The sequence below is a fragment of the Lichenostomus cassidix genome, chromosome 24 (genome assembly GCF_008360975.1).
Source record: "Lichenostomus cassidix isolate B80296 chromosome 24, HeHo_3.0, whole genome shotgun sequence".
NCBI classification, from domain to species: Eukaryota; Metazoa; Chordata; class Aves; order Passeriformes; family Meliphagidae; genus Lichenostomus; species Lichenostomus cassidix.
In genome coordinates, this window is record NC_139504.1 from 4,520,046 (window position 1) to 4,546,825 (window position 26,780).

Consider the following 26,780-nt stretch of genomic DNA (forward strand, 5'->3'; position numbering starts at 1 on the left):
TTAATCTTTTCTAGCTCCAGGAGATAAAAAGAAAGAAAAGTGTAAGTGGCAGCAGATTCTCTCTCCTGCTGCAAACTGCCAGAACTCCACTCATTTTAACGGAGCTTCAGCCCAGCCAACAACTTGATTTTTGCTGCACGAGCCAGACAGAGTGAATCCAGAACCTCCAGAATCTGCTGGATCAGTCCTCCCCTTCCTAAATTCCACGAGGCTGGGGAAGCCCTGAGATTCAAATGGGGAAAAGCTGCTCGGAGCCCCTAAAATTCCCAGGAGTTTGCCCATGAACCTCACCCTGCTGTTTCAGGGGGAAAAGGCAGCGATAAGCTCAGCTGGGGAGGCTGTGCTGCTCAGCCCAGGGTTGTGCTGCTCTCCTTGCTTCACCTGGCAGCTGTTTTGCATAGCTCTGGCATCAGATCTGGTGCGAGTTTGCCTGGGGAGGTTTCTCTGGGGATGGGAGCAGCGCAGCAGTTCCGGGCAGCTTTCCCCCCACCCGCTGCCATTCCCCCCCTGGAAAACCCAAGGATCCATCGGGCTGCAGAGCCAGTCCGGATAAAAGCTCCCTAATGGGGGAGAAGTCAAATCAGGGTGGCCTTCATCTTGTCACCTGCGGGGAGTGACAGCGCCCGGGCTGTGCCAAGCTCACCCCTGCCCAGCCAGCTCCACGCCGAGCTCAGCCCGTGCTCTGGAGGGACAAGGGGATGAGGAGGTGATCCTTCAGCAGGTGTCGGGGAATTCCCACAGGGAAGGTGCTGCTGCACATTTGGGAGGGAAATGGGGAACAGCTGAAGGGCGCAGGGGGAACAGCGCCAGGCAGGCACCAGGCAGGGGCTCGGCTGAGATGTCTGACATTTTTGGGTGCCTCGTTGGGAGCCAATTGCTCCAGGCTCCCTTTGCAGCCATGCAGAGGAAGCAGGAGCTTCCAGAGGGCAATTCCTCTCGCCCCCGAGAGAGAGAGAGATGGCGCAGGGATGAATCACCCTCTGGAGATCCCAATTTCCATCGGGGACTGCCTGGGGTGAGCAGGTCAGGCTCCAGCCTCAGAGGATCGAATATCTCGGATTCATCTCACCTATCCTGGAGGTTTTAGCACTCCAGCTGATGGAGCACAATGCCACTGGAGATTGGCAGAGCAGGCCGGGTGCTGAGTGCCTTTCAAGGGGCATTTCTGATAAATTCACTCCTTCAAATCTCTCACCTCAAACAAGGTGTGAAGCTGAGAGATCACCCAAGCAGGGGGAGAGAAAAGAGTGGCAATTCCTGTAACTACAACCTGTACTTGTCCCACAAGCTGTAAAAGAAGCAAAATGCTCACCTGCACTGACGGATTGAGCTAAACAAGATATTCAGCATCAAATACTCCTCAGGATTTCAGATGGCTTTAGAAACTCAAGCAAAAACCAAGGCATAGCCCTCGTGCTGCTGTTCCCAGCAGCTCCTCCAGAACCAGCAAGAACGGCCTGGCAGCTGGGAGCTCACTTAAATCACCTTTCCCCACAGCTCTGATTCCCTCCAGCTGTGCCCACCAGCCCTGGGGAGAAGGAGCTGCAGCTGAGCAGCCACCAGTGATTCCTACATGCCCTGCTGGGATGCTTGATGCTCCCAAGGCACTTGAAAAGTGTTTTTTTAAAGTGTGAGGAGGATGAGGAGTTTGTGAGGCAGTTTTAATCTTAACTCTTTTGCTCTGAAGACACAAAAACCCCCAAACCATCGCAGCATCTCCATGGGAAAGCCAAGGCTGGTTAGAAAAGTGAATCTTGTGCTGACTCAGGCAGCTCCAGACTCCAGGGGAAGCTTTCACTGAGCACTTTGTGCTTCATTCGGCTGGAAAGCCCTGGGTTATAAAAATGCCTTCCCTTTGTCAGCAGGGAGATGCCATCACCCCCAGGTCCCTGTGCAGCCCCTCGGTGTGGGGCAGGGAGAGGGGGGAGAGCAGGACAGCGAGTGTGGGAGACTCAGGCACCTTCCAGAAGGAAACCCGAGGGCAGCAGTTGTTCCCACGGAAAACATTTCACCTGCAGGTGCTGGGAGAGGGCAAGTCTCTTCTCCTAGACCAGAGGCAAGAGGCAGATCAGACCAGCTCTTCCTTTGCCCCTCTAATTCAAGTCAAACCAGCCTTTTGTTCCCCTTTCCCCTCCCCATCCTTTTTTATCCTCTTCCATAATGGGATGTTTAAGAAAAAAAAAAAAAAAATAACCCAACCTCAAACCCTAATCACCTTCATTTGAATTTCAAATATCCCCCTCCTGGCCTCCCCCACGCCCCAACTGACTCGGAGCTGGGAATATGGAAATTTCTCCTGCTCGCCTTAAATGTGGCTGTGCTATGAAAATCATCAGCCTTATGCAAATCCCGAGCAGCCCCGATTGCCATAGCAACCAGCTGTTTCCAGCCCAACTGCTGCAGCTTTCATTTATCCGGGACTTGTCCTGGGGCTGTGCATGGCTGCAGGGGGAAGAGACCAGAGAAATCCTGGAGGCTTTGAGGAAAGTTTCACCAGGGAGAGCCAGCCTTGGGGAGCAAAGGCGTAGCCCAGCACTGAGCTCAGCGTGGGGCCGGGAGAGGCCAAGTTTCCTCAAAAGACTTTGGCCTGGCAAGCTGCTCCCAGCCTGAGCTGAGGAGGGAACAACACAAGGCAGGAGGGAAAAAAAAGCTGAGGAGGTGCAGGGTTTGCTGGGCTGAGCAGCCAGCAGCTTGATCTGCCATCCCTCACCTGTGCTGATCTCTTTCACCTGAGCCAGGAGCTGACAGAACCTCCAAACCTTATCCCAGCATCATCCACCGCCTTCCAAAGGGTGTTCTGTATCCCATGGGTGTTGTATTCCATGGGAATACAGCAAACTGCTGCTTTCCCCAGCCCAGCAGAGATCAGAGCTCCCTCTGCCCAGCCCTGGGCACAGCAGCACTGCAAACAGATCCCACCCCAAAAAAGGGGGAGAAGAGAGCAGGACTCTCACCTGGGAGCTGAGGAATGAGCACAGGCTTAATTCACTTTGTGCAGATTGAAGCACAGTCTCTGATTTTCCACCTGCCCCGATGTGGATTTAATGCAAAGTGCGCTGGCACTGGGAGGGGATTGGGCTGGGGTGGAAGTTTTGGTGTCCAGTTTCAGAATTCCCTCCTCTGCTCCACTGCCAGGGGAGCTGAGTGTCCTGTGGCAGCAGCAGAGGAAGGTGTCCCTTGCTGCCATCCTTCAGGCACAGGCTGAAATCGAGGATGCAGGGCAAGAATGCCATCCGCAGGGATGGATGTCACAGCAGGTGACATCCCTCAGAAGGGACACTCGGGAGCAGATGCATCACAGACCCTCCATGCTTGATTTGCTGGAGGTTCAAAGGGAAGGTCTTTCCTACTCTCAGAGAGAAGATAGCTGCATTATTGTTCTCTCCAGGGGACACTGAGGGCAGAATTCATCACTGCAGCTCTCTGTGACAGTGACAGGAGCTGAGGGAATGGCTGGAGCTGTATCAGGGCAGGGATATGTTGGATATTAGGAAAAGAGGGTGCTGGGCACTGGCCAAGCTCCCCAGGGAATGGTGACATTCCCAAACCTGCCAGAGCTCCAGGGACATTTGGACAATGCTCCCAGGGATGCACAGGGTGGGATTGTTGGGGTGTCTGCAGGGCCAGGAGCTGCACTGGATGATTCCTCCCAACTCAGGGTTTCCTGTGATTCTACAGCACTCAGAGGACTCACCCAAGCTGGGAGGATGACACAACATGGCCACCAAGAGGCCAGAGCTCCACCAACCCCTGCCCATCCACCCCGGGGGTCAGCCAACCCATTAAACATTAATTTAAGATCCCATTAACCACCCCCAGGGCAGCGGGCTGTCCATCGGACACCCCATAGACACTCCATAGGACACCCATTGGTCACCCCATAGACACCCCATAGAACACTCCATAGGACATCCAATAGAACACCCCATAGGACACCCCATCGGATACCCCATAGGACACCCCATAGGACACCCTATAGGACACCCTATAGGACACCCCATCGGATACCCCATAGGACACCCCATAGAACACTCCATAGGACACCCCACAGGACACCCTATAGGACACCCCACAGGGCACCCCATAGTGCCCAGCACACCCACCCGTGCTCGGGCAGCCCGGCCAGCTCCCCGGCTTGCAGGGCGTGGAGAGAGAGGGAAGATGCTCGGGGCGCCTGCAGCTACCCAGTTCCCCACGGTTGTGTTTGAAGCGCTTCCCTATCGCCCTTTTTGTAAAAGCCTTGGCTTCCCCCCCATCGCCTCAACCGATGAAATCAAAGGGAAGTAGCTCGGCTTGGTGTAACCTGTTTTGATGGGGGAGATAAGCGGGGAACAAGTGTCTGACACAAACAAACAGACAGACAGGGGCAAGTCCCACCTCAGCGTTTTGTTGCATCAGATAGCGAGGGCTCAGATAAACCACAAGAAGGGGGAGATTTCTGCCCCTGGGCTGCAGGACCAGGGGCGACACTCGGCGGTGCCAAGCCCCCACAGTTCCCATCAAAAAAATCAACCCGGAGCTTGCTGGCATGGCTTTCATCAGTTTAAAAAAGATGAAAAGAGCTCCGAGCCAAGCAGAAAACTCGCTGCTTGTCATTACCCCCCATGGAGTCAAGGCTGGGAGCTCAGCCTGGTGCCAAGGCTGGGGATCGCGCAGGGAAAAGGGGAAAAGGACCCTCGGAGCACAGGGATTATCCCATGATGAGGAAAAAGGGGAAAAGGACCCTCGGAGCACAGGGATAATTCCATGGTCAGGCTGCCCCACATCCCCTGGGTGATGGGGAAGGCAAACCAACCCCTGGTGGGAGCAACCGGTGCCTGTTCCCCCTCACACACACCATTAAAATATTAAAAAAAATTAAAAATTAAGGATTAAGATTCGCACGGCTGGGATAATTTCAACCCCTTAGATTTCAACCCCTTACATTTTAAAAAAAAATTTTAGTGATATCTTCCTGTAAAATGGCAAAATTTCACTCTAACCAATCGATCTGGGATCAAACCCACGCGGTTTTCTGGAGAATATTTTTTCTGAAAGCCCTGAAACATTTTCTATGAAATTGGTGTGGATAAAAAGAACAAAAAAAACCCCAAAGCACTGAGCTTTCCTAACCTCCCACGAAAGGCGAACAATTTTTAAAATTTTTCTCAAAAAAGAAAACCCCCCGCAATTATTTCAAATGCTCTCAAAGTAAAACAATGCCCCAAATTACCCTTTTTTCCCCCCACCTCTCAGCCTGGAATTGGCGGGGATATGAAAGGATGAGATTATGCTTCTGCTACTGACACTTCCCATCAGATCTTTAGGCATCAGTTTTAGATCAAGGGCTTGGTTTACAAAAGCATTTTGGCACCCAATTCCTTTTTTTTTTTTTTTTTTCAATTTTTTTTTTTTTCATTTCTTCTCGGAGCCAGCCCGCATCTTTTGGTGATGAAAGACCTTTGGATATTTGCTCCAAGAAGGATTTCTAGGCTTTATTAATTTGCTACCAGACCTCTCCTTTGGGAGGGGGAATGATGTTCCTGGGGAGCCGCGTGGATTGGCCTAATTCAGTAGGAAACGGGAAATTCAATTAATGAGTCATCAGAAAACAGCCTTTCCCCACATGAAGCAGGTAACCAAAACACTCCGCTATTAGGAGCTGCAGTAAATATTCCTCTAACAATGCGTGCAGAGGAACATAAAAACTTCCCGGGAAGCGCGGCACAAAGGGAGCTTTGTTGTTTATAAACAGAATGCGCTGGGAGAGGGGAGAAAACAACGCGGGGAAGGCGCTGAGAGGGTTTGGGTGAACACCTTGCGCAGGTGAGAGAGCGATGCCACCCTCCGAGGGTCCTGCAAGGTGTCCCCAAAGGGTGACTGTGGCTGCTGCTGCTGCTGGGGACCCCTGGGATGCTCCCGACCCTCTGCAGTTCTCCCCTCCCTGAAGAACCCGAGATCGCCGGGATAGCCTCAGAAAAAACTAAAAAAAAAAGCGATTTAAGCAGGTTCTTTGTGCCACTCTTTGCAAATGAAGGCGATTTACTCGCCCTGATTTCCCTGCTTGATTGGAAGGCTCCGAGGGCACAGCCAACGCTGCCGCCGAACATTTTTGTTATTTTCAAACAAATTGACTTCGCTGCTCTGCTTTCTTTTCTCAATTACCACTAAAAAGAGGTGCTGCAGCTCGCGCTAATGGCTGTCTGGGATGCTCAAGTTGAAAAAAAAAAAAACCCCGTATTTTATCCAGCCAAATGCGGTGCCAGCTTCTGGTTTAACACTTCTGACTCCAACAGCAGCAGCCAGAGCCTCCCACTGCATTTCGTAACAGCCAATACCAGAATAATTAAATACCCATCGTCCCTGATCTTGATTAACCCTGCCATCCATTAATGAGCGCCAAATATTCCAGGGGTCTCAGGTTCCCAATTCAAGGCCCTGTGACAGCTGGCAGGGTTTTTTGGAGAGCTTGGGAATTTGGGGATGTGTTTGTTGCTTGTTTATCTCAAACCCCAACTTGGGGTGATGGGAGAGCCCCGAGCAGGAGCTGAGCTGGCCAAAGTCAATCAGAGTTCATGGATGGGAATAGAAACAGATTTTATCTCTGCTTTAGGTCATGGCAAATAACTCAGCTTAACAGCCAAGAGCACAGAGGATTTCAAAATAAACGGGTGGGTTTAGTCCGTTTCAAACATCAAATTCTCTGGCTTACCCAAAATCTCATTTTTGTCCAAGTTATCTCAAGTGATATCAGTAAAGGAGAACCAGGAAGACCTTTCCATGCAAAGTTTTAACCTGCTCTCACACATCCCCCTGGCCCAAGCTTAGGGCTCTTCAAACAATCGATTCTTCCACATTTTCTCCACCAGCTCTTCTTTAAAAAGGTGTTGATTTCCAAGCCTATAGCGCAGCTTTTAGTAATCCCAATTTGCTGTACCTAGTGGGTGCTAAAACGATTTCTTATTCTCGCTCATTTGCCTAGAAAGGGATGTGACCATGGGCCTTGGGGAAATGACAGAGCTCAGCCCTTGTATTCAAATCTCCCTCCAGGCAGCGCGGTGGGAAGTGATGCCCCAAAACACAAACCCGATTTTTCTGGTGCCTGTCACACCTGGCAGGGATCAACCTTCACACCAGCGCTGGCATCTTCAAAGGATCACCCTGTGCTTCAGCTTTTCAGATCCAAGGAATATCGAAGCTCCTCGGAGGAGCTGCACAGCGTCAGGTGTGGGATGAGGAACCCAATCACGCCTCCCAATCCCTTTCTGCAGGAACCACCGAACCGGATTTGATTATTCCCAAAGTCCCTCCCATTTTTCCACACACACACACACACAGGGCCCAAAAAAGGCTGTTTTCCCTAAGGAAAAGCTCCTGGCACAACCCCTGTGTGATCCAGAGCCGAGCCGAACACACCAAGACCATTCCAAAGCCATTATTCCTCTGGCAAAGGGCGTGAGCGAATTTCCATGTCAAACCCACTGAGGACATCAGGGAGGCACTCAGGGATTCGCTGCTGTCACCGAGCAGGGATCTTGCATGGCTGATCAAGATACCAACGCAATCCTAGCCCAGAGCACATTCCTGCCCAACTCCCAGGCTGCCTGCAAGAGCAGCAACAGGAGCCGAGCAAAGCACGGCAGAAACTTCCAGCACCTACATTCCAATTTTTTTTTTTTTTCCTTCTTTTCTTTCCCCTCCCTCTGGTGCCCCTGCCACCCCAGACCCTCCTTACCTGGCTCCACCTGGTCAGGTTCGTGCCTGGTGTCTGTGGAATCTGCCGCATCCCCGCTCATCTTGATCTCTGGAAAAGGAGGCACAACTGATTTTAATAACAGGTCACAGTCCCAGGCAACAGGCACATGTGGCTTCCACTAAACAGCACAAATGAATGTGTGTAATTATAATAAACCATCAGACTTTCAAATTTCTGATTCCTCAACATACAGGCACTAGAATATTCATCAGCTCTGAGGATGCACTTTCCCTCCTGTTGCTCCTTGCAGCCCTCCCCTCACTGCTGTCCCCCTCCCCAGTGTGCTGCGGGGTTTTCACCCTTCACAGCCCTCCCAAAAAGGGTGGGTTCAGCCCCAAGGAGCCCCCCAGCCCCGCTGGTTTCTCCCCCAGCCCCGTCCAGGCTTCCCAAAGCTGCTCTGGTGGTCCCACTTTGACTCCATCCTCCCTCACCTGGAGAAGCAGGAGATCCCTCCAGCTTCCTGCCCAATCCATTCCCTGTCCCTCGAAATGCCTCACACTCAACTTGATTTTCCCACCACCCCTCTCTGCCCGTGATTTATCCCTCACCATCACCCAGGAGCTGCCCTGCCCCGAATTGTTGTCCCCAACCCACCCAGCTCCTGCCCATCTCCCCCCAGCCTCACCCACACCCATAAATCGGTCATTTACCCTTGAAGTGATGACTGCCACCACACCCGGGGCCACTTTCTCCTTCGGGGACAGCTGCAAGAGAAGGTGGCAATGGTCAGCTTCACACCGGGTCACTCATCTCCTCCTTCACAGAGGCCAAGGGCACAGCGGTGGCAGAAGGGGGGAAATCTATTCAAATTCAGATGGACACCCCCTCAGCTCTTCCACCCTCCCCATGGCAATTTTAACCGTTTCCAGGCTAGTTCGGGGGGCAAAAAAATTAGAAAAAAAAATAAAAAAGGAGGTAATATTTTTTTTTATGAAGACCCGAGTGATTTGCATGTGCTTCCTGCAGCCAATCCCGGCCACAGACTCTTCCCATTTGCATCGGGGAATAACAACAGCAGGGAAGCTGGGCCAGTGTTTGCTGTGGTTTTGCCGGGGCAGGGAAGGCAGGTGGAAGCCACCTAAAAGCATCATGCAAACCTTTTCCTCTTCCCCATATCCACCTTTTGTTATTTCCAAGCCCCGTTGGATTTTATCCCCATTTCCCTCTGGTGCTCACACCAAAACAGGCAGGGCTTTGTGTGTGTGTGTGTGCAGGTTTTCTTTTCCCAAAGTATAATCTCCTTTTTTGGCCAAGATTTCATAGCTTTGATCAAGTTAAAAGTTTGAAACTTTCTCCAGCAAATGAATAAAGGTAGAAAAAAAAAAATCAGGATTTTATTCCAGAGTGCAGAAACTTTCACATACTTCAGAAACTTCCTTTCCTTAAATTATATTAAGGAGTGAGGGGGAAAAGGAGGGAGAAAAGAGTTGTGGGATTTTTTTTTTTCCCCTTCAAATAAACCCTCTGCAATTAAGACATGAACGTTTAGTGGGGCTTCTAAGCATTTCTACTGCAGGAAGAGTAATTACCATCAGCTATAAACATCTTCTTGTCTTGTACCACTGCCAAGGGACCCTAACTTAGGCAATCTACAAAGCACAAAGTTTTGCTGCCTGCCAAAAAGTATTTAAGAAAAAAAAAAAAAAAAGAGGCAAGTTCTCATAAAATAGAGGAAGGGAAAAAAAAAATCTAAAAGCCTGCAGAAATTTGGTGCTTGCTTTGGTGAGAAAGCCTAAAAAGATTGTTAAAAAAAATAAAATCAGGGAAAGAAAATATTTAATTCCCAAGAGAGCAAGAGCTGAGGAAGGGAAGAGAAGCAAAGCATGAAAATCTCTGTCCCCCTTTCAGGAGTGACCCCCCACACCCCTCTGCCGTGAAAAGTGGGGTGGGTGGGGAGGGAAGGAGGAATTGCTGCTACACCTTGATTGCATATCATGTTATCCACCAGGTAAATCCCCTCCTCCCGGAGTCGGGAGATAAGGAGATGCCCTGGGATTCCCATGCAGGGAGCACAGGAATTTGATTTTCAGCGAGGCTCAAACTCCCCTTACAAATGTGCACGGGAGTTATTACAGCCTGAATATCTTGTGGGGGGAAAAGAGGAAAAATAAACGGGGAGAAATGGGAAATTCTGCCTGCTGCTCTGGGATGTTTAGGGCCAGCTTTTGTGTCCCTGTGGGCAGCAGTGAAGCACCAGCATCCACCAAGGGGTCCTTGGGAACAAGGAACAGACACACAGAACAATTGCTTTCTAATAGAAGTGTAGCCAACACCTTTTTACGGACACCCAAGACGCTTCCAGAACTATCCAAATCCGAATTCGACCCCTGCTCCATCCAAAAAAACACCTCCAGACGAGGCGGGCTGCGAGTCCAGCTCCTTCCCCAGCTTTGCCAGCTTAGCAATACACAGAGAATAATCAGGCTTGGAAAAACAAAACCCAAAAAAAAAAAAAAAAAAAAAACCAAAACCAACCAAAAAAACCTCTCTGGGAAAAATAACTCGGCTTAGGACTGCCTAACTCCTAACCACAGCCCTATTAGGAGCCGCCACAGCGGCCAGGGCCATATTAAAAATGTGCTGCTCTGCCCCAGCTCCCCACCAGAGCAGGGGCAGCCTGGGTGGTTCAGCCAGACCAAAGGAGCTCTGCCGGTGCAGACACTTCTCCGGGGATATATCTGCATTTCTATTTTTGCCGAAACAAACGGTGTCAGCAAATAAAGCCTTTCCCAAGCCCTTATTCCCGGTAGCTGTCGGGGCCAAGGGTGAACCAGCCTGATGGCTTTCGGGGTGGAATCCGGTGGTGGAGGAGGGGGAGCTCGGCTTGGCTGGGAGAATCACCTGGAGTTTTCTGGGCTTTAGGTGCTTCAGACCCTCTGGAGGCTGCGGGGAGGTGGAATATCCAAAATGCCTGGGGAGGGGGTGGTGGCACCCAGCAGGGAGGTGTGTGGAGCCTGAGGAGCACCTCTGGGGCCTGTGTCTTCTCTTAAAATCATTAAAGGTGGAAAAAACCTCCGGGATAAGAACTTGGGTGAAAACTGAGCGCAGCTCTGCGAGCAGCTTGATACAGAGGGACCTCAAAGCTCTTCAGCGACCCCAAAACTGAACTGAGTTTGTACAGGGGTGGAAAACCCCTTCCCACCTGTGCTGGGCTCCTTTTCCTTCCAAAAGAACTCCTCAAAGCTCCAGCCTGGGAGCAGTGGGGGATGATTCGGGGGAGTGGAAGCTCTGCACGCACCCACAGCTCCAAATCCAGCCTGGGAGCCATGCCACCGGCCCTGACAGAGGGCACGGTATCGATCTGGGGAATCTTCTCATGAAGAAAGAGAGTCGCCCACGAGCGCGGCGGATGGGTGGATGGGTGGATTGGAGCCTGCGGGGGACGCGTCCCCAAGAGACACCAACACAAGCACACCCAGCGCAGGTGCTCCGACCAGTCGGGCTCACAGCCCGAGCCAAGACCACGAGCCTTCCCTCCTCGCCTGCCTCTCCTCGTGGCCAGGGCTCCCCAGCCCATCCGGGGGTGCTGCTGGCCGCTGAGGCATCCCAGAGCCGGGCAGGGGTTGGAACAAAGGTTTGGCCGCCTCTGCCGTGCCACTGCCGCTGGCATCGGTGGTGGCATCGCTGCAACTCGCCCTGCAGGCCTGTGTGCCGCGGGGCTCATGAAGGGGCTGCCAGCCCTGAGCACAGACCCTCAGGTGAGCCCTGGACAGCAGGAATCCCACAGGGACAGCCCAGGGAACGAGCCCGGCACGGAGTGATGGATGCATCCTCCCTCCCCTCCGAGCGGAGCGCTCCGTGCTGCTCAAAGCCCGCGACCAAAGTCACTAACAGCACACGTGGCTGCTGTATCCCAAAATCCTGCTGCCTGTGCCGGGATGGGGCTGTTGGCATCTAGCTGGCAGCGCTGCGGTGTCCCCTGAGCCCCGTGTGCCCGGGATGTGCTCCTGGCCCGGGAGCGAGCTGAGGCAGCTCTGCCAGGGGCTCAGCACAGCTCCGGGGCTTTGGCAGGGGTTGCTCTGCTCGCCCAGCTCTCTGCAGGGCAGGGGCTGCTCGGAGGGGCTGTGAGACTGCCTGAGCTGCACCTCTGGCTCAGACCCACTGGAAGGAGTTCCCCAGTGTCCCTGTTCATTCATTCCTGACTCAACCCAGCCTCCCTCAGCTCCCTCCTCATTCATTCCTCCCTCCTTTTCCCTCTTTGCCGTGAACTTTTCTCCTCTCAGCCCATGTCCCATCTCACCCTCTCACACACGCCCCTCTCCCTCCACCCTCGCCGCATCCCTCGGTGGATTTATCCCTTCTCCCTCCTCCAGCTTTACCCCGATGACAGGACCCACACGTCGGGCACTAAACACTCATTTTCCAGGCACCCGAGGGAGCTCTGAGCTGCTCCCTAACCCGCGCTGGGTCTGGCAGCGGCAGCGCTGCTCCCACATTGCGGGCACGGCTTGGCAGCCCCCAAACACACCAGGGCAGCATCCATCCCCGGGCAGGAATGCTGGCACTCCCCAGCGGGAGCAAAGAGGAGGGAAAGCAGCGAGGGAAGGTCACGGCCATCAGAACAACCCCATTTCCCGGCCGAGCCCACGGTCGCGGTGCTCCCGCTGCCCTTTACCTGCGTGCACGGACTCCAGGTTCACCATCCTGCCGGCGGGGGGAAATCCGCGGTGTGCCCAGCCTCCTGCCGTCAGCCCCAGGTTGCCAGGGGCTGCCAGTTTGCCCTCCCTCCTCTGCCACCCGCTGCCTCTCGAAGCGGCCGTGGGTCCGCTGCCGAAGGGACCTAGAGCTCCATTGCCTGTTGCCATGCAGGGCCAGGTGAGCATGCGGCTCGGTGCCACGCCTCGCCCCACCTCCGGCTCCCTCGGGTGCCCTGACACCCAGCAGCTTGGCGTCAGGCCCATGCAAAAGCGCCCATTTGCATATTAGTAACTCGGGAATGGATGAGTCCCTGCAGCGCTGCCAGGCTGCGGGGTGGGGTGGGAAGGAGGGCAGGAAGGAAGGCAATGCGCTCCGCCCGCCCTCGGCCGCGCTAAGGCACCGCAGCACCTGCCCCAAAATCCCCTCCTGTGCCCCGCTCGGGGAGGCCGAGGCACCCAGCACCCTGCGGGGAGGTGTTGCAGTGAAGGACCAGAGCTTTTTGGGCACTCTGATAACCCTGGCTGCTCCCGTGGCACTGGGGCTGTGTGCTGCCAGCCTGGGCTGAACCTCCGTGCTACGTGAAACAGCACAAAAAGGAAAGTTAAAAGCAGAAAAGAAGCCTGGCTTGGCTAGAGATGAAGAGGAGTGGCACATGGAGACCCCATCGCCCAACACGTGCTCTGTAGGGTCCATCGTTGTCCCCTAACAAGTGGCAGCCACCTCCTCCTCCTCCTCCTCATCCCGCTGTTCCAAACTGCACTATTTACCAACTTCCAGAGAAGCCAGGCAAGAAAAAATCCCCTAATGTTGGCTCCTTCTGCAGAAAGCAGCCAGAGGCCAGAGCCTCAGCCCACGCTCTGTGCTGCGACAGGGACAGAGCCACCCCGAGCGACCCAGCCAGCTGCTCGCTGTCCCTGCCGTGTGGCACCCCGGTGACCCCAGCAGCCCTGGAGACAGCCGTGTGACAGGGCCGAGCTCCATTGCCCTCCAAGCCCCGCTGAAAGCGTTAACGCTCAATTAGTAGCTGCCAGGTACAAGCTATCACACATTCATCTCTCGCTGGGTAATTCACGTTCCAGGGCTCTCGGCTTTCCCACATGCCGCTCTCCCTCCCTGGAAAGACAGGTTTCTCCGAAGGGATGGGATGGGATGGGTGGGCGGGCAGGATCTCCAGCCTCACCTCCACCCCAGGCCGGAGCTGCCCGCGGCATGGTCAGGGAGGACATCCCCTGAAATGAAACTCCGACCAGGAAAAAGCGGAGGGAAGCTGGGGGTTCCCGGCTCGGACTGACACTTCCAGGGCAGGGGACATTTCTGCCTCCAGGAAGCAGCGAGGTGACACGGGGTGACTCCTGCCACCGAGCCCCAGCCCGTCCAGCCACCCAGCCCCTGAGCCCTGGGGCGTTCCCGGGCAGCTGCCGCTCTCTTTTTCTAGTGTTTTTGTCTGGGTTTTCCCCATCCTGAAGGCTGACGTGATCGCGTGTCTTCACTGCGTCAAACGGGAATTTATTTGCTGGTGGCTCGCAGCCAGCTTGAAAGGCTGGGGACCACGGCAGCTCTCCTTCCCCCACATCAGAGCACCTTTTGTTCGCCAGTCAGGAGTTTTCTCTTCTCTCTCTGCTCTTCCTGGCGCTTTTCCCGTGCGCTTTTCCCAGGAAGGGATCTCCAGCCGGACAGGAATCCCGGGCATCCTCCGGGCAGGGATGCTGTCCCGGCCACGAGCAGGGCACCAGTGCCCTCTCCTGGCCCCAAACACAGATAGGAATGACTTTTTTTCCTGGCTATTATTTTGTACTCAACGAAACAGCGGGAAAATTTTGAATATTCAGGTGGTTTTCTAGCCAAACAGCTATGGCAGCAAAGCCCGTGCCCTGGGTACGCTGAGCTTTGGTGATGGGCAAGAGAAAATACATTCTTATTAAAAACGGGATGGATCACAGCTCATCCCGTCTTTCTTCTGTGGAAATAAGATTATCAGGCAAGGCAGAATTGGTTGTTCTCTGTTCACTGCTAAAATCACTCCCAGACACCACCAAACGCGCTGGTTTTTTTTCCCCTGTGGCCATCAATGACCTGTCCGTTCTCCTCCTCTCCTCCTGTTCGTTCCCCTCTCGAAGGAAGCTCTGCAGACAACCCCTGATTTATGGGATATGGCCTTTGGAAGTGCAAACTGCAGGGAGACATTGCAAAAAATCCCCCGCGTTCTCTTCCGGCAGGGCTGGGGACATCCTGCGACCCTGCGGGGACTGGCTGGACCGCGAGCATCGCTGTCCCGACATCATCCCGACATCATCCCGACATCATCCCGACACCGCCAGCCGCGCTCCGCCAGCACCCACTGCTGGATGCCGCGGAACTGCAGCGGCTCCTGGCTGCTCCAGAGCCCGGGAAATGACAAAATAAAGCCCTTCGAGGGTCGCTGGGATGCCACCCGCCGCTCCCAGAGCGAGCTGGTGTTCCTCCCAGCATCTCCGTGCAGGCGGCAGTGGGAATGAGCTGCAATCCCTGGAATTCTCTCCCATCCTGCTCACAGCTCGCCTGCCCCGGAGCTGGGTTTAACCCCTGGGGAAATGACAAAACCCCACGGTGTCCTGCTGCAGCAGGAGCTGAGACAGCAGAGAACAAATCCCTGTTTCCCCTTCCCCAGAAAAGGGTGAACTGGTGGTGGGTGGAGAAAAGCTGGAAGTTCTCATCCCATCCCTGCATTCTCCACACTAGAGGGAATCAGAGCTCCACGTTTCTCCCTCCAGCAGCCACCAGGAGCTCTGGGCTGGCTCAGAAGTGCTGCCCTCATCAGCTGGAGCTGCAGAGGAATTCACCAGGAGTATTTACTGCACCGAGAAACCTCATGGAACTCCTTGGAGAGAGGAGGAATCCCCAGAACCCCAGGAACTGCTTCTCCTCATGGGTTTTTTCATCAGAGATTGAACTCCAAGCTTCTTGGGATGGAGGATCTGAAAGGATGGTGTGTTTGAGATGCAAGATCTCATTGCTGAATGCCAAAAATTCCTGGATGCTCTCCCCCCACCCATGGCTCTACACCAGATGCAGGTTTGAGACTTACCCACAAAGGGAAAACTCCTAATCAGGAGCCCAAACTGGAGCATCATGCACAACAAAACTCTTAGGCCAAGGATGCTTTACAAAATCAGTTTATTTTTACCTTACAAATGATAAATAATTTGTTTTAAAAAAAAATCATTTCAAGTGTGTTTTACTTCATGTCCCAATATTAAAATACCTTTCCCTTCTCCCCCCTCCCCATCAAGTGATCAATACAAAAATAATTGTGACCAAATTCTTCTTTTCTTTTTTTGTCAAAAATTCCTGTATTTTAGGCAAAAAGGCACATTGTGAAGGCTTTTCACCAGGAGGCACAGGGGTTCCTAAAGATCCCAAGAGCTTCCCTCCCCTATATGTTTGTTCCAATTTGAATGGAAAAAAAGCACTTCCAGTGCTTTTTGATCCCTCCAGGAATATTCCAGGGCCAAGGACAGCTATGGTGTCATCCCTGTTTAACATATGGGGAAAACCAAGGCACAGCAAAGCAGTACAGTTATTTAAGAGCTTCTTGTGAATAGCTGGCAGAGCAGGACAGAAAACTGGACGTGGATGTAGAATCCTGTCTTCTTCAAAACCCACCTGGGATCCTCCTCTCCCCTCGGGGTGTTAGTGGCACTCACCAGTCTCCAGATGGTTCTTTCTCAGTGGAAGAGTCACAAGACCAACACAAAAAGTTGGGCCTTCACTAGTCTAAACAGGGATTAATTAGAGCCCTAATTAGCAGCCCTTCAGGGGCACAAGATGCTGGGCTATATCCCCCCGTTGTATCCTCTGTCCACAGGGGGATATAACAGCCAGTCAGGCACTAGGAAAAGCTACAGGCAGGCTCTTGCTTTGGCTGGGCTTCAAACCTTCCTTGTTTAGTGGTCCCAAAAATCAGCCTTTTCCCCGTTGTTGTGTCACCAGGAGGTGGCGAAGGCAGCCAGGGGTGTTCTTCAGAGAATGTTTAGCCACCCAGGTCAGCAAGATCCTCTCTCTGCCTTCCCCTTGCTCAGCTCGAGGATGCTCACTGCCCCTTCCAGCTCCAGAGCAGGGCAGCACCTCCTTTCCCTGCACTTCACCCCAAAACCTGCATCTCCTGCTCCCGGGGAGCATCACCACCCAGCGAGCTGAGCCTGCTGGTCACAGCAGGAGGGGAGGGAGTCACGGGAGGCCACGGGGCAAGGCACACACAGAGCTCTCCTGGCACAAGGCACTGCTGTGACCAGCATTCCTCCTTCAGAGCAGCCAGCTCCTCGCTGGGGCACACCAGCTGCCCCGGGGCAAAGCCCGGCCTGCCTCTAAGTCTCCTCATCCCACAGGCAGAGCTGCTTCTGAGGCACATAATAGTCGAAGGTGTAGCCCTTCTGGCAGCTGCGGATGCCACACTTGTAGGAGGACACCTTGCCGCCGGCGTCGCGGCTGCGGCAGTACTTGAGCATGCAGGGGTACCACTCGATGCTCAGCGAGTAGCTGCAGATGCACGGCTTCCAGCGGTCAGCGCACAGCCGGCAGCGCTGCAGCTCCGGCACGTCCGAGCCCTGCGGCAGCACCTCGAACATGGAGCCGTCCACCCCTGCGGGAGGAAGCACAGACATGGCTCAGGATGGACAAGAGAGCCACCAAAGCCATCCCCACTGAGCCCCTAGGCTGAGGAGGAGGTTTTAAGGGACTTTTGGGACTTAAATCTGAATAGGAACCACAGGAGAGCAAGAGAACCTAAGGAAAGCAAGGTCTGGCACGTCCGAGGCCTGCAGCAGCACCTCGAACATGGAGCTCTCCACCCCTGCGGGAGGAAGCACAGACATGGCTCAGGGTGGAGGGGAGAGACACCAAAGAGAGGCACGCAGCCACCAGGCTGGGGAGGAGATTGGGCAGAGTGTTTCCAGGGACTTAAATCTGAATAGGAGCCATGGGAGGACAAAAGAGCCCAAGGAAAGCAAGGTCTGGCATGTCCGAGCCCTGCGGCAGCACCTCGAACATGGAGCCGTCCACCCCTGCGGGAGGAAGCACAGATATGGCTCAGGATGGAGGGGAGAGATACCAAAGAGAGCCACACAGCCCCCAGGCTGAGCAGGAGATTGGGCAGAGTGTTTCCAGAGATTTAAATTGGAATAAGAACCATGGGAGAACAAAAGACACCAAGGAAAGCAAGGTCTGGCAGCACCTAGAACATGGAGCCGTCCACCCCTGCGGGAGGAAGCACAGACATGGCTCAGGATGGGCAAGAGAGCCACCAAAGCCAGCCCCACTGAGCCCCTAGGCTGAGGAGGAGGTTTTCAGGGGCATTTGGGACTTGAATCTGAGTAGGAACCACGGGACAACAAAAGACCCCAAGGAAAGCAAGGTCTGGCAGGTCCGAGCTCTGCAGCAGCACCTCGAACAGCCATCCCCTCAGGATGGAGGAAAGCCAAGGAAAAGAGTCACCAAAACCAGCACTGCCATCCCCACGCAGCCCCCAGGCTGAGGAGGAGATTGGGCAGAGTGTTTCCAGGGACTTAAATCAGAATAGGAGCCATGGGAACACAAAAGACCCCAAGGAAAGCAAGGTCTGGCAGGTCCGAGCTCTGCAGGAACACCTTGAACATGGAGCTCTCCACTCCTGGAGGAGGAAGCACAGACAGCACTCTGGACAGAGGAGAGCCAAAGGAAAGAGCCACCAAAGCCAGCACTGGTCACTCTGCACAGCCCCCAGGTCGAGGAGGAGGTTGGACAGAGTGTTTCCAGGGATTTAAATCTGAATGGGAGCCATGGGAGAACAAAAGACCCCAGGGAAAGCAAGCCAGAAGACACAAAACCAAGGTATTTCCTCTGGGTGATGGAGCAGATGAAAGGTTCCTTTCCAAATCCCAAATCAGGTTCACTGGGGGAGCAGCAGCAGCAGGAGTGAGATCTGCTCACACCCAGGCTGCTGCAGGGTGGCACATGTGCCTCAAAGCCAAAACAACCTGTGCTGATCCCAGAAACCTGGCAGGAGCCATCCCAGCACCGTGCCAGCTCGCTGACAGCAGCAGCTCCAAGGAAACCCACGGAAACTCACCTTTCTCCAGCCAGAATTTGACATCTTCCTCGCGGGTGTAAATGGCCTCCTTGGCCTCTGCGCAGACGTTGTGGATGTGGGAGCTCAGCTGGGCTCCCTTGCTGAAGTTCACAGCCACGTCCATGCTGAGATGTTCCCAACCTCGCACCTCCTCCGCCTGCCTCACCGTCCTGGGGTTTTTCTGCAGAGGAAATAATCACAATTTCAATCCTGGGCACATCTTATTCCTCGCAGCACACTGTGATGTGAGAATGGATGTGCACCTGCATCCTGCCTGGGTGGAAAGCACTTTAAAAACCTGCTGGTGCTCAAACCACAATGTTTACCACTTCTTGTGATGGTTTCTCCATGTTTTGTCCTGATAAATGGTCCAGATCAGCACTGGCTTCACTGGGACAGGGATTTTCATGGCCACTCACCTACCCCTGACACGAATTAGGCTCAGCTAAATCCTGACACAAACGAGGCTCAACCAAACCTCGAGCGCATTACTAGCTCAGCATCAATACCACTGAAGAACCCATTTTAACACCAAACCCCACAAGCAGGAGGGTGGTCAGAGGTTGGTCTGAGAGCTGAACAGCCTGGGAAGGGAATCCAGGCAGGATAACTGTGAGAATTGCTGGCTGGAGGGAGGATGGAGCTCCATACCTGCCGCAGCTTGGCCATGGACTCGCTGGGGATGATCTCGTTGCGGTGCAGTCGCGTCACAAAGCACAGCGCCTGGAACTGGCTCTGCCCCCTCTCCAGCTCCCCCAGGATTAAGGCACGGAAAATCTTCACCTCCTGATGGAGAGAGAAATGCCAAGAATGAGAGCTGAAAATCTTTGCCATCAGTGAGGTGACCTGGGAGGGCAGGGGCAAAGAGAGAGGCTCCAGCCTGAAAACAAAGTGAAAGGTCTCATACTTGTGCTGCCTGAGCACAGGGTGTGGGGCCAGGGTCAACCCCAGCCCACAGCCTGCAGCACAATCCCTGCTGCCTGCAGAGAATGCAGAGTTTTCACAACCCCACTGTGGCAAGGACAAATTGCTGCCAGGTCACATCCCACCTCCAGCAGCTGAGGGTTTCTGTCCTTTGCCAAGGAGGAAAGCAAAACTCGGAGGAGCCTCATTTGGTTTGCTGAGCAAATATCACACAGCCATTATCCTCATGCCTCACTGAGTAAGCAGTCCCAAATCTCCTCTGCTGCCTTCCCTCCCTTGCTTCTCGACAAGTGGCATCCTGGAGAAAAAGTTACTTATCCCTGAACTCAACAGCATGTGGAACAGAAGCGAAAATCAAATTGTTACAGGCAGAAGGAGCCGTCATGATCAGCTGCAGCTGACTTCCTATTCTGTCCAGGTCACTAATTTTGTCATTTTTTATGACATGGATTGGAGTCCTTTCCAAAACCAGCTTGGAAATCAGTCACAGTTACTTCATGTGACTTCCTGGACAGAATTCCTTGGTCAACAGCAGAACCTCCCTGTGTGCTGCTCTGGCACCAAACACTGATCTCCTAGCAGGGATCAGTTCATGCTCTGGCTTCATCTGTGCCCTCTGTGGGAATCTGCCATCCCCTCTTGGTGCCAGAGCATCTCACTCCACGGGCTGAGCAGGACTGAACAGGGAGAGCAATCCCTGCCTTTGGCCCCTCCTGCTGCCAGCCCTCTCCACAGAGAGCTGCACAGATATTGGTGGCTGGAGAGCCGTGAGCAGAGCTGTGCCAGCTGCTCCATCATCTCCTCCCGACCCATTCCTGCTGGATGGATCCTCAGCTTGGCTTCTCCCAGCCTCTCCCTGCCTCAGAAGGGAGCATTTCCCTTCTCCATGCTGAGCTTTCCTGCTCAGAGCCCACTCCTTATTGCCTGCCTTCTCATCCACGCCCAGAAGAGGAAAGGGAATGCAATCCAGTGCACATCTGGCCAGCTGCAAGAACAGCATTTCCACCCCCAGGAAGGCAGAAGACATCTTGCTGGCACAACTGCTGGCTGCACGACGAAGAGCAGCACAGGGAGGAGGCTGGAGAAGAAAGAGATACCGAAAATTCTTGTGCAATTGCTATGGAACCATCATGGGGCTTTTTTGAGAGGTTTGATGGGGAGATGTCCCACTGAGACACTGCAACAACCCACATTCCCCATCTACATTTAGTCCAGCTGCCTTCCAGCTCCCAGCTGGGAGCTCCCACAGCATGCAGGGCCCAGGGATGAGCAGACCAAAACCAGGAGCTGACTCTGGCATATTCCTCAGCTGCGGATTTAATTCTAATTCCCTTTGAACAGCCTGCAAGAAGCAAGCAGGGATAGCCACGGTTTGCATTCAGGCCGAAAACCTCCACAGGCAGGAGATTAAAAACAGTGCTGTACTTCCCAGGTTGGAGGCAATTTTTGTGAAATGAGAACGTGCTGAGCAGCTGATTAATCCTCCTGATCCGTCTATTTAAGAATTAGCCTTCAGCTAGGCGACTCTTTCCTTCTCAGGGCTGATGCAGACGAGGAATTCACAACTCCCTCTGCCTGAACTCCAGGTGCCTGGGATTTCCAGCGCATTTATTGACACCAATGGAGATGCTAGCATTGAAACAGACAAAAAACAGCTCAGAAAAAGTTGTTTTTTCAAGGACCTGGCTCCTTGAAATCCCATCTTAAGCTGGCTCTGAGCGACCTTGAAGTTATCACTCTCTCCTGAGCAAAATCAGCCTTTTCCTTGCTCTGTTTCTGTTTTTGCTCTCCCTGCAGCCTCAGGTGGAGCAAAACCAAACCCTGCCATGCTTCCCACAGGGAAAAAGCCACCAAAGCTTTTCCCCCTCGGAGAACACCTTCCCCTCCTCACCACCTCACCTCTTTCCCGGCAGGAAAATCAGTGAATCAGTGCCAAGGTGGTTCCCCAGCCAAGGCAGCAAACAGCACCTCTCACTCTGGGTTTCTGCAGAATTTCCCAGCAGGGAACAAGCCTGAGCAGAGCAGAGCAGAGCAAGGTGAACTCAGGGGAACCCTCAGCCCTGAGTGGGGACAGGGACAGCTGCTGGCTGGGTTTGGGTGACAGGGAACAACCAGCAGCTCCTCCAGGCAGCATGGAAATCAGAGCTCCCAGCTCCCAAAATCCCAGGATTTGCCTGCCTCTACTTCTAAGGAGAAGCAGGGAAATCACCAAACATCTTCCCTCCTCACCCAGTCTCGGGGCTGAGAACAGCTCAGCCCCCTGGCTGGGGTTTATTCCAGCAGGGATTTACCAGCCTGTGTGGTCCAACTCCCAGCCCAGCAGAGATTCCACGTGGAGTGGAGCAAAGCAGTTCCCAGGGAAATAAATCATCTCAGTGCCTTCCTCCCTGCAGCCCATCCAGCTTTCCCTGCCAAATTCCTCTCCCCCCGAGGACATCAGTGCTGCTGTGGGGACCCTTTTTTGTCTCTGCAGTGGCACAGGGTGAAGGGGATGTGCTGCTGGGGACATGGGGTGACAGCAGCACTGCTGGGCACAATTCTGCAGCCTGTCAGCAGCCTTTGCCCCAGGGAACAGGCACAGCCAGAGTTCCACAAAATTCTGTTTGCACAGCACAGGGAGCTCGGTGTTGCATCCACACTGGGGGTCCAGCCAGCTGAGCTGCCCTGGGTGGGTGGGGATTGTGGTTTAACCCCTTTCTCTCTCTCTGGAAATGGCTGGAATGAAGAGTTTTGGTGTCTTGTATTAAGGTATCTCTAAAGGACATTACTCTATTAAGGTATCTCTAAAGGACATTACTACATTAAGGTATTTCTAAAGGGATATCAAGGCAGAGGGAGGGTAAAAAGCAAATTTTCAGAGCAGTAAGATTCTACAGAGCAACTCCAGGGTGTTTTAATGAACCCTCCCAGAGGGCCCTGAACATCCCTCTTTTTCTACTTTTGGTATCTGTTCAGAGAAGAGCCTGCTTTCCAAATCAAACAGACAAAATTTTCCTGTCACATGGTCATTTGTCACCTAACACGTGGCCCCCCAGCACGGGGAAACTGTGACACCACCACCCCAAAACACCACACAACATCAGCTTTCTCAACAAGAACGCCGGAAGGACTGGCAGTGGAAGGGTTAAGACACTACCCAGCCTTTCCCCCTTGTGTTTCCAACTCCACTTTTCCAGCAATCAAAAGGGAAAAGAAACTTTGCTGTATCTTTGCGCCGACCTTGAAATAAACCCACCCACTTTGTTCTCAGGCCGTGTTTAACAACTGGTGAAATCATTCCACTCAAATCAGAAACAACATTTCAGGTTGCTGAGCCCCCTCACTATTTTTTTTTTTTTTTTTTGCAATAGATTTTATGCCTGACCACAAAAAAAAAAAGAAGTGTTTTCACTGCCTTCTTTCAAACTGCGAGAAAAGGAAAGGTCACTCCTGCTCTGCCCAGAAAACATCGAGTCCCAGTTTGAACTCACACTGACCAGTTTGTGCTGCACTAAAGGGGGAAAAATGACCTGGTGTGCTCTGAGGACACAGCTCCTCCAGGTTCAGCTCTGGAGGGCAGGCAGGGCTGGCAGAGGAATGAAAATCCCAGCCCTGTGGAACCCCCAGGCACTGCTCAAGTCCCACCAGTGTCAGAGCAGAGCAATGAACAATGATCTCATTTAGCTCCTTTCTTCTCCAGCCCCTGGTCTGGCAACCACAAATTGCCAGCAGAGAGAGGAAAAAAAAATAATAAAAAAAAATAATTAAAACCCTGACTTTGGACGAACCCCCTGCAGCTGAAGCCAGAGAAGTGGAAAAATCATTTGTGGAAAAAGCCCAGCATCCTGCCCACAGCATGACCACACCAGCAGGCTGGAGAGCAGCAGATCAACAAGCCAGCTGCTTTTGGGAATGCTCAGAACCCCACGACCTTCAGAGCAGAGCAGAAGTTGTGTAATTCGGGCGAGAGGAGCAGCAGGGCAGAGCAGGAACTGTCTGGGTGCAGCTGCAGCAGGTCAGAGGGGGAAGCCAGGCCAGGCTGCTGCCTGCTCACACATTACTCACCACACCACAGAGCTCCCAGCTCCTTTCTGCTCTCCTGGCCTTTCCCCAGCTATTTTCCAGCAAAGCCATGCAGCACACAGAGTCCCCAGCTGCTCTGCAAATGGGGATTAGGAATGCACTTCTGCAAGTTGGATGCTTGCAAACCTTCCAGCATCTCCAGCAGGGGCTGAGGGGATGCATGGAGCTCAGGATTTAGCCTGTGGAACTCCAGATACCTCCAGAGAACCCCAACCCAGGAGAAACTCAGCTCTAATAAGGATGGGAGGGAGAGGAGAGGTGACACACACTCGGTTGGGTTTGTGGGTGAGCTCTGAGCTTTCAACAAGAGCTGAAGCAAATTAAAAATGGTGCAAAAAAATCACAGCAGCAGTGCCCAGGTCACATCCAGGTTCCCTAAGGAGCTCCCTAGAGGATCTGTAGTGAGTTTGGATTTCCCTCGCCTGGGAATGTGCAAGTTTGCAATCTGCAGACTTAAAAGCCCTTCCTCCCTCCACTTCCCTGCTGTGCCATGTCTCCTTGCAATTATTTAATATCTTCTTTAACAGGAATCACAGGGCTGCTTCCCTGCACATGTGCTGGAGTATTTTGGAGCTTCCAAAATCCCCACGGCTCCTGCTGGCACCTCAGAGAGCAAAAGAGACATTTGAGGGGCTTGCAAGGAGACAGACTAAAACCAAAAGGGGAAGAGGCACCAGAACAATCGCTGGCAAAAAGGCTCCAAGGTTCACAGCAGGCTGGGACACAACACCTTCCTATCTCATGGCTCTGGGCTTCCTCCTGCTGCAAAGCAAAGTCCACCTGAGCAAACAGCCGGGCTGGGGGGTTGGAAGCAGATAACACAGCCTTGCCACCCCGAGCAAACAGCTCTTCCCTGGGCTGGAGGAGTTCCCTGCATCCAGCCAGGCCTGGCATGCTCCGTGCCCATGTGGCATTTGGGGCTGCAGCTCGGCGAGCATCGCCTCCGGGCTGGGAGCAGAGGCTGCTGTCAGTGCTGCTGACAGCTGTCAGTCAAACACATCACACACGAGCCCCCAAAAAACAGCAGGAGCCCACCGCAGGAACTCACTGCACCCCCTGGCACCGTGGAGAGAGATATCCCGGAGCTCCAGCCGAGCATGGACACCTCATCCCAGAGCCAGGAATGTGAGATGTCCCCAGCCCAGCCTCTCCCGCCCTGACCCCGCGCCGTGCCCGGCTGTGCCACGCAAAACTGCAAAAACTGTGCTGCTCACAAACTGCAGGACTGTGCAAAAACTGTGCTGCTCACAGCTCGGCCAGCAGCATCAGAGCTGCTGCACTCAGCTGGGAACTGCTGCCCATCCCGTCTGAGATCCTTTCCCAGCTGTTTTCAGCTCGGAGGTAGCCCCGGTGACAGCGGTGGGGACAGCAAGCCCGGTGAACTGTCCTGAGCTGTCCGGAGAGCTCAGACAAAGCCCCCGACGGTGCGAGAGGACGGATGGACTTTTCCCTGTGCATGCCGAGGGACTCTGTATGCCTCTGAAACAGTTCTGGCTCCTGGAGCCCCCAGCCAAGGTTTTCCAGGTTCCCAGCTGGGATGGACTCGGGTCGGGAAGAGGACGGGAAGGATCGCCATCCGCAGCGCTCATCCCACAGAAAGCACTCACAGAGTGCACAAAAAGCCCTGAGCTACCCTCCCGCGATGTGCCAGGGGCCAGCGGGTCCCATGCCAGCCTCTGCCCTCCTCCTGCCCCGCCGGGATCGCATCCTGCACCGTGAGAGACCGCGGCGCCCGGGGATGCTCTCCTCGCTCCATCCCTGCCCGAACCCCCGGGGATGCTCTCCCCGCTCCGTCCCTGTCCAAAACCCCCGGGGATGCTCTCCGCACTCCGGACCTGTCCAAAACCCCCGGGGATGCTCTCCCCCGCCCCGTACCTGTCTGAAATCCGCCGTGAGCGTGACGAGGGCGCCGTCGGCCGCCCGGAGCTCCAGGCTGACGCAGTCGGCGCCGCTGTCGGCCTGCAGGCTCTCCTCCGTCACCTGCCCGCCGGGCAGCCGCACCCGCACCCGCAGCTCTGCCCGCGCCGCGGGGCCGGGCAGCGGGGCGAGCGCCAGCCACAGCAGCGCGGGCAGCGCCGGCAGCCTCGCCCGCGGGCCGCGCATCCCCCCGCGCCCCGGGCTCAGCGCAGGGCGCGCATGGGGCGGGGGGCGCGGGCGGAGCGCGGAAGGCGGCGGGGGAAGGCTGCCCCGCCGCGCCCCCGGCCCCGCGGGGGTGGCTCGGCGCGCCGCCCGCTCGCCCGGCTCATTCAGCGCTCGCCCGCTCGCTCCCCTCCCGCTCTCCCTCCGCGGGCTCTGCCCTCGCCCCCCGCCCGTCACTTCCCCCCTGGACCCGGGACGGCCCCGCCGAGCAGCGCCCGCCCCGTCGTTAAAGGAACAGCGCCGGGCCGGCCGGGGGAGCGGCGAGCGGCGGCCGAGCGCTGGCTGCGCACACGCGGATCCATCGCCCACAGCCCCGCACACGCGGATCCATCATCCAGAACCCTGATTCTGCACACGCGGATCCGTAATTCAGAACCCCGGTTCCGCACACACGCACCCACCATCCAGAACCCTGGCTCCGCACACGCGGATCCATCGTCCAAAGTCCCGGTCCTGCACGCACGGATCCATCATCCACAGCCCCGCACACTCGGATCCATCACCCACAGCCCTTTCCCTGCTCCCTCCTGCCAGCTGAGCACCGAGACAGGCTCTGTTCCTGCCCGCCCCTGCTGTGTTCTGTGCCTTGGGTCCCCAGCTGGCTGCAAACTGCAGCTGGGAAGGAGAAGGGAGGGCAGCGTTTAGGCAAAACCCAGCTCCAATCATGGGATCACGGAGTGGTTTGGGTTGGAAGGAGCCTTAAAGATCACCTAAAGTTCAACCCCATCTTAGGGACATCTTCCCCTTGCTCAGAGCTCCATCCAGCCGGGCCTTGAACACCTTCAGGGATAGGGCAGCGACAAATAAATACACTCAGAGCTTTCTGAACGTGTTCTTGCTGCAAATCAAATGACATTGATGTGATTTCTCAGGCTCTGAACGCCACAGGTGTGGTGTGAGCCACGCTGGAGGCATCTCTGCCCCTGAGGATGGAACTGGGACACCTTCAGAGGCTCTCTCCCAGCCATGAGGGACCTGTGGTACTTCAGAGCCTGCAGCTCACCCTCCCAACGCTCCCCATCTGCCCTTCACCCTGCCGGCTCTGTGATCATTTCCAGATGGGCAGATGCTGCTGAAGGGCCCCTTTGATTTCAAAAGGTCTCTCTGCAAACACAAAGGTCACTGTGGCAGCAGGATCAGCGCCTCGGAGAAAGAGCTTTGCGAGGAGGAGCAGAGAAATAAATAGAAATAACCAATAAA

General features: G+C 54.4%; 2 protein-coding genes across 3 annotated transcripts in view; both read right to left on the reverse strand.

The window, feature by feature from the left end:
• POU2F3 (POU class 2 homeobox 3) overlaps positions 1-12,636 on the reverse strand; it is a 38,804-nt gene extending 26,168 nt beyond the window's left edge. Inside the window, exons 1-3 of one of the 2 annotated variants that reach the window (XM_085081778.1) lie at positions 12,351-12,636; positions 8,386-8,439; positions 7,715-7,783 (exon numbers count right to left, since the gene is read on the reverse strand). In XM_085081778.1, coding sequence (XP_084937904.1) covers positions 7,715-7,783; positions 8,386-8,439; positions 12,351-12,636 — 409 coding nt within the window. Of the gene's footprint in view, positions 1-1,312; positions 1,438-7,714; positions 7,784-8,385; positions 8,440-12,350 lie in introns of those variants that run through there. The other variant, XM_085081779.1, reaches the window with a different exon arrangement.
• A 2,873-nt stretch (positions 12,637-15,509) lies between these two features.
• On the reverse strand, positions 15,510-25,740 carry OAF (out at first homolog). Its single transcript, XM_085081577.1, has 4 exons — positions 25,317-25,740; positions 19,107-19,241; positions 18,456-18,636; positions 15,510-16,991 (listed from the first exon to the last, which is right to left on the reverse strand). The coding sequence occupies exons 1-4, from the start codon at positions 25,542-25,544 to the stop codon at positions 16,717-16,719; spliced, it is 819 nt and encodes a 272-aa protein (XP_084937703.1). The 5' UTR covers positions 25,545-25,740; the 3' UTR covers positions 15,510-16,716.
• Between the last annotated feature and the right edge of the window lie 1,040 nt (positions 25,741-26,780).